The 11,210-nt window shown below is 43.3% G+C and overlaps 1 protein-coding gene across 2 annotated transcripts; it reads left to right on the top strand.

The window, feature by feature from the left end:
* Positions 1-3,045: 3,045 nt before the first annotated feature.
* On the top strand, positions 3,046-10,094 carry LOC118410119 (acid sphingomyelinase-like phosphodiesterase 3b). Of its 2 annotated transcripts, none has more exons than XM_035811633.1 (7): positions 3,046-3,150; positions 4,646-4,859; positions 5,339-5,583; positions 5,898-6,061; positions 6,191-6,371; positions 8,602-8,738; positions 9,193-10,094. In XM_035811633.1, the coding sequence occupies exons 1-7, from the start codon at positions 3,138-3,140 to the stop codon at positions 9,568-9,570; spliced, it is 1,332 nt and encodes a 443-aa protein (XP_035667526.1). In that variant the 5' UTR covers positions 3,046-3,137; the 3' UTR covers positions 9,571-10,094. The 2 variants fall into 2 exon arrangements, with proteins under 2 accessions (XP_035667526.1, XP_035667525.1); XM_035811632.1 differs by lacking the exon at positions 3,046-3,150 and adding an exon at positions 3,723-3,855 and having other exon boundaries at positions 9,193-10,093.
* Positions 10,095-11,210: the final 1,116 nt, after the last annotated feature.

The raw sequence follows: 11,210 nt of genomic DNA, 5'->3' as shown, positions 1-11,210 counted from the left end.
TATGATTGGCTATGTAATGTAGCAAGTACTAGCAACGTTTCACGAATTGTATTTTGTCGTTTTGCATGATAAAAATGTAACATCGAAGCCATAGAAGAGAAGGACATTAAAATATCTGTCTGTATGTGTGTGTGTGTGCTTTGTTCAGGTATTCTCTATATAAGCATAAAGCCACCTGTGTGCGTGTGTACCGACGTATCCTAGTATCCGCGTCATTTCTTTCAGAAAATGCCAAAGAGATGCAAAACTGGAAAAACTTGGGAAGTCCTTAGAAGGCATTGTTGAAGATCTGTCCGATAGAGCGACGACAAGACTGAGCTGGAGATTCAAACGTCGGTTCCACCACTTCACTGAGAATATTGGTTGAGCGGGACGAAATTGGGCAATAAGGTGCCTTTTCGCTAGTATTGACGTCTCCAAACATCATTCTTCATGTGATACTAATAAGATGATTTATCTTAATGCTAGTTCTGTATATCACAATTATAACGAACAGAGAGTACGGGAACCAGCGGCAATTTGGGACTGTAGCCAAGATAGCAATGTCCACGGTGCTGAACTGCAATCATACGACCACACAGTGGTCTAGTCTGTCGTTCACAACAGTACTCATCAGAAACGTTAAGGCGAAGACGGAATGGCTATACCCAAATGTTAAGTTGTCTTCGCATTTCTGCATTTCCCCCTCGGCGGCCTCCGCTATGAAAATGTGATTTCTTTCGCCACGAGTGTAACCTCTGCGTCCCCGCAGCAGTGCAGGTGCAGCCCGACCAGCTCATTAACACAGCGGAAAACATCCCGAGGCGCGTGGGAACCGTAATGTTCTGCTGTATTACGGGCAGCTAAGATGAATCACGATGAATAAGTGGCGGTTTAGATGTAATCGCACGCCACGCGCTCAGGAAATGGACTGGTAATATGGCCGTCAGGGCATGAATAATCCCCCGTCACGGGAGCCCTGCCGGGCCGAGCTCGCTCGCGGGAGGAATAAGAAAGAACTACGCCATGACTCAGATCTAATCTTCCTTGTCTTGCCTCTATAATCGGGACATCTTTGATACGCGGAAATGGATATTTCATTGATGCAGTAAAAATTCTGTTGCGAGAAATTTCCGCTCAACGAAATAGTCATCTGCCTGATATAACAGATCACGACGGGTGTGTTTGGAAAGAAGTACATTGCTCTTTGTCATTTCTTGCAAATGGAAACTTGGCATTTCCTTTCACACAAAAATATCACACCAGCCCCTCCTCTAAGCATTGAAAAGATGTAACGTTACATATAAATATGTCTTTCCACTCTGTGCTATTTGCAAAATCTGCATTAAAACAATTTCACCGCCTTCATTGTAGAACAATTTCATAGTTTGTCCTCCATGCATTTTGACCGGCCAAGACAGCTCTAGGTTCCAATGGCAATGCCGATTCCTACATTTTACTATGAGATTTTATTTGTTTTTATAAGAAAGTTTATTTGCAAGTTCTTGCCCGAGGGCTAATTGCAAGTGATAAACATGACAGACAAACAATGGTAAACAATATACAGTAGTAAGCGACTTAGTGATAAGTTCAAATAAACAAAACAAAGCAAAAAACTTAGCTATTGGGTTTGACTTCTTTTTCGGAGACAGTAGAAGACGAAGGATCCCACATTTTCGATCATGTGTGGGTTTTGTGATGTTAAAGGAGGGTAGCTTTCTTTTAATTTCTTTTTATTTATTTCTTGTTTATTCAGTGATCTTTCAAGATTCTCGGGCTCGTTCTCCATTACCCTTCATTCCTCTCAATCCTAGCCTGGATACCACACCCCAGCCCGATGATCGGATTTCAAAAATATCTACCCTGCACGATAGATATTTTTGAGATCGGGCTGGGGTTTGGTAACCAAGTTATCTCAATTAGTGACTACATCTTTTTTCTCTCTTTCCAATCTCTGTCCTATTCAACTTGTTACAGGCTTGTTGAAAATGCGTCTGTGTTCACGTGGTGTTGAGCTCGACTAATCATCATCAACATAAGCGGTGCACGTGTAGTAATGACGCACATCACCATTGTTAAGATAGCTTACATCCTAGAACTCAAAAAGTACTCAAAATCAGAATCAACACGATTGACGTTACTCGTGTAGTTGAGTACTCTGACAACCATCCATATTTAGCTACTTGGGCCACTCCAGTCTTATTATAACTTATTAACAGTCACATGTATGAGGAAGGCCCACGTGCACAGTCCTGGTGAGCAAATTGGCTGACCTCTAAGCAGATATTGGGTGGGCAAACTAGTTACGTTTTCATAGCTACACGTTTCTGTTATTAAACTGCATCCTTCTTTGTAACAGAAAGCAGCATCAAGGAACACGTAACGATGTTGCCTCCCAACATCTGCTTGAAGATCACGAAAAGACGACAAAGATACAGTATTTGGAGAGAAAGCTGTAGTGTTATTCAAACAGCCCTTTAGGCTTGTCAGAAAATGGGCAATCAGAAAAAAACTGCTCTCTTCCAATATCCAGTGGTATTGCAAGCATTGTCATCCAACAATGAAATGAGTGCACATTGGCTCGAGTGTCACATATGTACAGTGCAGTACAGTACAATGCTTCAGCAGCGTCACCATGCGATTTGTAATGGCACCGGAGCTGTGGGCATACGGAGAAACAGGAGTCTTTATGGTCGCTCTGCATATCCCGTTTTCTCTATTATACCAAATTTCTTCTGCCTTCATGTCTATTCTTCTGAATGACTTTACTACACCGTCATTCTAAATTTTGAGAGTTTTCGATTTGATGGCCATGGTTTGCAATTTTTCTCGCGACGGTCAGGAGAGGTACTGCAGATAAAACGCCCGGCTGGGGTCATGATAGCTCTATTACTACAATGTCATTGAGACTTTGAGACTTCTGAAATGGAATGAATTTTTTGTAAGGCTATCAGACATGTGAACGTATTCTTACTTGTACAAAGTCATCCACCATGCCCAACTCAACAATGGCTAACGAGCGGGTTAAAAATTAATTTTGCTTCCTGATCCTGGGGACCGACCATTTTGTCCGATTGTGTCTACTTGGCTATGCCTCCGGCCCACACTCCATTTCCAAATTTGATAACTCATGCAAGCCTCTGATACCCGAGGAGTCCATGAACTTGCCAAGTAAGGTTGTAGGGGGCGTGTGCGCCTCCTTTCTGCGCCTTGGTATATATAATGTGACTGTTGCTACTGGTACCGTGGTAGTGCAGTGATACGTCTATTTCAGTCGATGCAGCTGGTTTACCCCCTCTACAATGTTTGCTCTAAAGGTCTCATTGATGTATTTATAAACGGCTGCACGCACGGACGCATGTTTTTAGCGGTGAGAAATTCCCTTTCAGCCAGCGGAACTGATCTCAAAAGTTAGATTGGTGAAAGCTTGTTTGTAACTGAAGAAAAAAATAGCAGGTAAAGTTTTGCAGCCGCGCGCTAGGTCGGAGGTACACAGTCGGGGGTTCTGAGTGGTGCGGTTGTACACTAGCAGCGAAAAAGTGCCTTTTGTGGGGATTGACTAATCGTAGTTTGTAATTGCTATAAAATAGTTCCTATGTATAGTTTACGTTGGCAATTGTTTTCCACGATATAGAGTAAATGTGCTCGACATAGAATGAAAAATTTGCTGAAATTTCAAGCAGTTTCATTATGAACGCGCCCATTTAAACCACGAATTATAACATAGAAGTCTATGAGACTATGGGAAGAAGAAACTCATCAATGAGACCTAAACAGGTCAGACCACAACAATCGCGCGGTAACGGTGGCGTAACCCGGCCATGTTTCTCCTGTTTGTGGTGCTTGTATGGACCCAAAGTGTAGCTACTGAGGACGGTGGGTACACAGGTCACGGTAGATATCATAACCTGCTACTGTCCAATGGCAATACAATAAATCGATTGTCAGAGTAGATGTTGGGAGGGGAGGTGCATAACGTTATACCCACCGTTAACTAGTGTGTGTAAGAGTGCTGCTCTGTGATTTTATATGACTAGTATATATGTATTCACAAGTAACGGTCGGGTGACTGTTGTAATGAGCATGTACTACTCTGTTGGATTAAAAAGAAGACCGATGGAGGAGATGTATATTGGTCCAAGTCCAAGTTATGTTTCCTAGCCCTCCATAACCCTGTATAGATCTGCTGGACCTGTTTGTTTGCCAAGTCGCACAGTTTGCTGTGCATCATGCGAGGGCGTGTGAGTGTTGTTGCAGGTTCTAGCTTTCCTGATTTTATTTTCTACCCGGAGGCCACGTCCTCTTATTTTCCTGGCATGGTATCGTACAAGGAAAGCGACTGTTCTCTAAGCCTTTTGCACACACGTAATTCGCTCTCACAATGCACTTGATCGGTCCAAAGGTCACATTCATAATGTGTATATGCTGACCTGCCATCGTTTTCATTTTACCGACAATGTCCCTCTGAACTTGTCCTGTCCATCCAGCGCTTCCAGAATGGTTCTGGCAAGCGACTGATCCATATGCCTTTTGTACATACGTAATTCGCTCTCGCAATGTACTTGATCGGTCCAAAGGTCACATTCATAATTTGTATATGCCAGCCTGTCATCATTTTACTACCTAATGTCCCTCTGAACTTATCCTGTCCGTCCCATGCGTCCAGGTTGGTTCTGGCAGGTGACAGATTTCCACTATGATCCCCGCTACTCCACCGCCGGGGTCCCAGGCGAGATGTGCCACGTGTCGGGCGGGCAGCAGGACGGCTCCCCGGGGGTGTGGGGAGACTACCTGTGTGACGCCCCCTGGGCACTTATCAACTCCTCGGTGTACGCCATGAGGCAGATAGAAGCCAACCCCGACTTTATACTGTGGACAGGGTGAGGATGGTTTGACGATGTTGCAAGAGATTTTGTCATCGAGTGACGGAAGCCTATACCCTGGAAACCTGACTTTACCCAGGGCCGACAGAGAATCTGTTCGGCAGCCAAGGCTTGTCCGAAATCTTGTCCGGCAAACTCTCCCTGCATGACAAATCATCGGTGTTCTTGTCTAAATTCTTCGGGAAGACCTGCCTTGGCTGCTGAATAGATTCTCTGCTGGCCCTAGCTACAAGTCTTAGGCTGTCCCGTACTTCTCCAAAGATCAAATAAAAACATGAGTAGGTGTGGTGTGATTTGCTCATCATTTCATATATGCTCAGATTATCGTATCATAAATGTTCAGAATATCGTAAAGATTCAGATTATGATACTGAAAAAATAAGCAAAGTATTCTAGGAGGTATATCAAGTCAGGACGATGAAAATCGCCAAAATTCATATACCAGTTGTATCTTGCACTGTGTCCTAACGTCTCAGGGATGACACCCCGCACGTGCCTAACGAAGAGCTCGGACAGCAGGTTGTCATCAACATCATCGGTAACCTGACGTCACTGCTAAAGGAGGTCTTTCCGACCAAGAGGGTGTATGCAGCCCTTGGTAACCATGACTACCACCCTAAGAACCAGTTACCGCCCAATGGAAGTGACATCTACGACGCGGTGGCCGGGTTCTGGCGGGACTGGATGGATGACGACGGGGCCAACAGCGCCTTCAAGCAAGGTACATAACTGGCGAGAGGGGAGGGGGCAAACAAAACTGTTTTGTCACAAAAATGTAAACAGATTATTGCGAAACTGCTACTTACAACTGGGTTTCAACAACTTGGTGTGTCATATTAAACGAATAAACTGATCCGGATAAACTGATTCTAGTACATACTTAACAGCTTGCAAAGTAGCCACGGTGACTCTAGTTGGGCTTCCTTAACTTATGATATCTAGTAAAGATGCCCTTGGGGTCAAAACGGCTATTTGCCTGCCAATGTTCAAACGCAGCTATCTGAAGTTCTAAGAACACATGACCTGTATCTACAGGTGGTTACTACGCGGTGTCCGCTGCCCCTCACCTGCGCATTGTTAGCGTGAACACCAACCTCCACTACAAATCTAATCTGGTGACAAAAGACATGGAGGATCCAGGGGGACACTTCGCCTGGCTGGACAGAGTGCTCGGCGACGCCCAAACAAACTCAGAAATGGTATTATTGTTATTTCATTGATGGATATTAGTAGATGAACTGTGACATGATTCAGTTTACACAGCGCTCGTTTGTTTAGTCTTTACCTGTTCCACACATTGACTTTTCTGTGTACCATTGAATTCATAGGTTTTTATTGTCGGACACCTGCCACCCGGCTTTTTCGAGCTAAAGAGAAGCCAGTACTGGATGTACCCGAACTTTAACGAGCGCTACAACGAACTCATTCGGAAGCACTCGTCAGTCATCGCAGGGCAGTTCTTCGGTCACCACCACACGGACAGTTTCCGTGTCTTCTACGATGATGACGGTGAGAATTTCATCATGGTTGATTGCAAGATGAATAGATAAAAACTTTCAACATCATGGGAATCTGCACAATAGTGCATCAAGCATGGTTTTGAATTTGAATGTACTCCCGTGTACACATCAAACATTGTTCCAATTCACAAATCCGGCGACCCATCTCTCCCAGACAACTACCGCGGAATTTCCATAATTAGCTGCTTAGGTAAACTATTCTCCTCTATATTAAACAATCGCTTAGTTAGTTATGCCGAAAACAATAGTCTTTTCAAACCCCATCAGGCAGGGTTTAGGAAGAACTTTAGAACTACAGATAATCTTTTCGTGTTAAGTACATTAGTTAGCAAGTATCTAAGTAAAAATTCCCGTCTCTTTGCATGTTTCGTAGATTTTAGTAAAGCGTTCGACTCCGTCTGGAGAAATGGCCTCCTTTACAAATTAAACAAGTTAGGTATACAGGGCAACTTTCTTCGAACTATCAAAGACATGTATTCAAAAACTACAAATCGTGTGAAATACAGTCAAGGTCTGACTGAACCTTTTGTCACAAACTGTGGTGTCAGACAGGGTTGTAATTTAAGCCCAACTTTATTCAATTTATTTTTAAGTGATATTACATCTGTCTTTGATAATGATATGTGTAACCCCCCAACTATGTACAGTAAGCGTGTCTCTTGTCTATTGTATGCAGATGATTTAGTTCTTTTCTCTGAATAAAAACAAGGTCTACAATGTTCTTTGAATAGACTAGAAGAATACTGTCAAACATGGCACCTAAATGTGAACCTTAGGAAAACAAAAATAATTGTTTTCACTAAGGGTGGTCGTATACCAAAAGATGTGTATTTCATGTATAAGAACAATCCTGTTGAAATAGTGACAAACTATTGTTATTTAGGTATTGTTGTCAATTCTGCGGGTACTTTCAAGGCGAACAACAAACACTTGTACAGTAAGGGTCTGAAAGCTTTATTCGGGATAAATCAATCCCTAGACAAAGCCGATGCTCCTTTGTCTGTCAGAAACAAACTTTTTGATACATGTGTTAAGCCCATAATTCTCTATGGATCGGAAATCTGGGGTTCTGTTAAAAGCCCCAAATCCTGTCCTATTGAAACAATACATCTAAAATTCTGTAAGCAAACCCTACACGTGCCAAGATCCACAAGTGGCCTCGCCGCTAGAGCCGAGTTAGGGAGGTTCCCCATTCATTTGGAAGCCTCCCTAAATGCTATTAAACACTTAATTAGACTTCGCCAGAAAGTACCAGCAGACAGTTTCCAGTCAGACGCTCTTTCTTGCCAGATAGATTTAGACAAGGCTGGAGCCAAGTGTTGGGCGTCAGGAGTTCGCCAGTCACTGGAGGAATGCGGCTATGGTTATGTATGGCATTGTCCTCTACAGCACAATACAAATTCGTCTCAAATTATCAATTCTATCAATCAGCGTCTGAAAGACATTTATTTTCAAACTTTTCTAAGAGAGATACACAATGACAACAAAGGTGGATCCGCTAAAAACAAATTGAGGTCTTACAGACTGTTCAAGTCCACTTATAATGTGGAACAATACCTGGATATTGACAATATTCGGCACAGGACGGCCGTCACAAAACTACGAGTCAGTTGCCACAAATTACACATCGAAACCGGAAGACATAACCGCACTCCTCTAGAACAACGAATATGTAGATACTGCAATCTAGATAAGTTAGAAGACGAACATCATTTTGTAGTAGAATGTAGTTTGTACAAGAAAGAGAGAGCTGAACTCTACAGACTAATAGAATCCATGTTCCCCCACTTCATACAACTAAGTAATATAGACAAATTTATATTCCTTATGAGTCTAGACAAGCCTTTACTTATAAAGCATATCTGTTCTTACATTTTCAATATCACAAAGAAACGAGAAGAAGCCGAATGTACGCAGTAGAATACGATCCTTGAGTAGTGTAGATTCATTGTATCATTATATCATGTTGTATCATTTGTTGTGACCTGTACTAAACCCAGTGGGTATGAATGTACAATAAAGGTCTTCATTCATTCATCAAAATTACGACACGCTTACTGTGCCCTTGTATGAATCTTGTACGACGAGTCGACCTGATATTGCCCCTTAGGGCCTTGTGGTGGCTCCCCAAAATAACCCCGCGTTGGGTATGGTGGGTGCCTAGCAACGGTCTTTGCATTTCTTTAAGCCAACTTTCTGAACTTTCCTCTTTGCTCCAGGCTCAGCTGTGAGCTCGATGTTCCTGTGTCCTGCCGTGACCCCGTGGAGGACCACGCTGCCCGGCATCAGCGGGTTCGGCGCCAACAACCCCGGAGTCAGGCTGTACAAGTACGACAGGCAGACGCTACAGATTAAGGTAAATTAAACCAATAACGACTTAATAAACTTTATCGAATGGGTTTATGGCAAGTGCGTAAAGCTCAGATAATCGGGATATTAGAGAATCGTAGAAGGCCAGGCCTTCGGGAAAGACACGTTCTGACTGGGGGGCAACACGTTCTGAACTTGGACATGGGCGACGGACGTTGTTTTTCTGGTTCCTTGTCGAAAACTAAAAGAAGAGCCGGACCAGCATTTACGGTGAAACCCAGGAGACCTAGTCTCATGAGGCCCTAAATGCCTTTACCCAGCCAACTTCTCTGGTTAAGTATTCTACATGTTTAATTTTTGAGGCGCATGCGCACAGAAGTCTCTGGTGGAGAATATAGTGGAAATTATATACATTTTATTTTACACCATATTGACCATAACAATCATTGTAAAACTAGGCAAACCTATTCACATGTTTCCTTTCCTATATCCAACAACAGGATGTGGTTCAATACTACACCAACCTGACAGAGGCCAACCTGAGCGGCAGGCCCGTGTGGCAGGAGGCCTACTCGCTCACCGTCACGTTCGGACTGCCCGACGGGGGAACGGACTCTCTACACCGCCTGGCCTCCTCCTTCACCGGCCCAGACGTGTCACAGTTTCGCAAATATCACCAGTTTAACACTCTAAGCTATGATCCTACCGAAACATGTGATAATAACTGCTGGGTAGACCATGTCTGTTCTATCATTGCTGTTGGACATGACGATTATGACGTGTGCGTCAATGACAAAATCACCGGGGGCGCTCCGGAAAGCAAAAAAATTGAGATGGTTTTAGTCTTGACTTGTCTGTTGACCGTTTTAATAGTTTAAATAGCTTTCTGTCAGGCGCAGTGGAGTTTTTACACAGTATGGGTATTTCTTTCAGAGTAACATAGAGTCTATTTGTGTTGTGATTTTCGTCATTATGGACGGACACTGACAGACGAAAACAGGTGTCAGAACTTCTAAAATTAGGTTTGAGTGGCAGAAAAATGTTGCTTGTTCTGATCCTATAGTGATCCCATAATATGGAACGAAAATTTAAGATTACCTGCGTCGTTACTTTGGTGGAAACTGTTACTTGGAAATCATTTCTGTCTGCCTGTTCATAATCCTGTTTAACAGTGACAAGGAAATGGCCAGGGGAATAGCTACGGTTTATCTTGTCTCAGTTTTCCAATGACAAGGTTTTTTCTGCGAAAAGAAGGAGGTGGGGGCAGGTGACCGGAAGTGTGACGTAACTGATAATTTTCACAGCCATAGCTTGACATTTTACTTCCTGATTCCTCCTATTATTATGTAGGCCATAAAACATAACATCAATAAACCTATTATTTCTTCAAGGACTATGTGTGCATGTAATTTTCCGTCAAAACTACTTATGACACATTTCAACAGTGTTACAAGACTCACAACTGTCCGAGAATATAGGATTTCTACTGTCGACACAATCAGACGACGCCTGACGAAAGTCATAAATGAAGTGACCTTTGCCCTTGCGCACGTGGTGATGTGAGGCCTAAGTCAGGCGTGGCGACGTTTTTCCTGTACTCCCGAGAATCACGCTGTAAAGTTAAATAAAGTGTTTCCGGAACGATAAGCTGCGTTATTACAGAATATTACAATGACGTCCCACCGTCAACTCCACCCTGTTTACGTCAAACAATAGAATGTTGTAGGGATCTTATTGTGTAACGTTAAGGTGTGCGACTCTGCATGCCTTCATGCGCGGCTACGTGACCGAGACTCTCGAGATATGGACACAAATGTGCGTGGTGTGCAACTCTGCACGACTACGCTTAATTGTCTACGTGCACTTGCACTGGCATCCACTGTTAACGTTAATATATAGTTGAAATGAATAGCCACACATTCCTTTGTTATAGGTTATAGATGGTTGTAGAATATATACGTTCGTCAGCGTTATAGTACAACTTATCTAACTCTTAAATCTACCTGTCGTATCCACTAGGATGTCACAGTAAGGACATTTACCGGTTGTTGACCTACCGGCAGTCTCAAGAATGCTAAAGTTAATAACGTAAAGAAAACACAAGACATGGGTGGGTAAAAGGATTGTGACGCTGGTTGGGTTGACCTTTTGCCGGGGTTTAGTGTTAGCTCATAATTTGCCTTATCAACATAGCAACGTCAAGTTTAGTACTCTCCAACAGCACGAACAATTGTACCTGAAAGAGCGAACCCAGCTATCATTACACATGTTGAAAGCTACGATAGAATGACTTAACTTATCAGGTGCGGCCCCATAGAAAGTACAGGTGTGATTTGGTTACACCTATAACCGCTGATAAAACAGTCGTTATCAAAAGGTCATCGTCACCATAAACCCTTTCCGGCCACCATCGGCGGGTACCTGTAGAGCGTTACCTGGACGACAGAGGCGCCTTGCTTCGTGGGCAGGGTGCGGCCCTCGTATTTCACCTCGCTAATTTGAGGGGTATCAACTACAT

This window comes from Branchiostoma floridae, chromosome 2 (genome assembly GCF_000003815.2).
Source record: "Branchiostoma floridae strain S238N-H82 chromosome 2, Bfl_VNyyK, whole genome shotgun sequence".
NCBI lineage: Eukaryota > Metazoa > Chordata > Leptocardii > Amphioxiformes > Branchiostomatidae > Branchiostoma > Branchiostoma floridae.
Note: the sequence above shows the minus strand (reverse complement) of the source record. Positions and strands in the feature narration are given on the sequence as shown.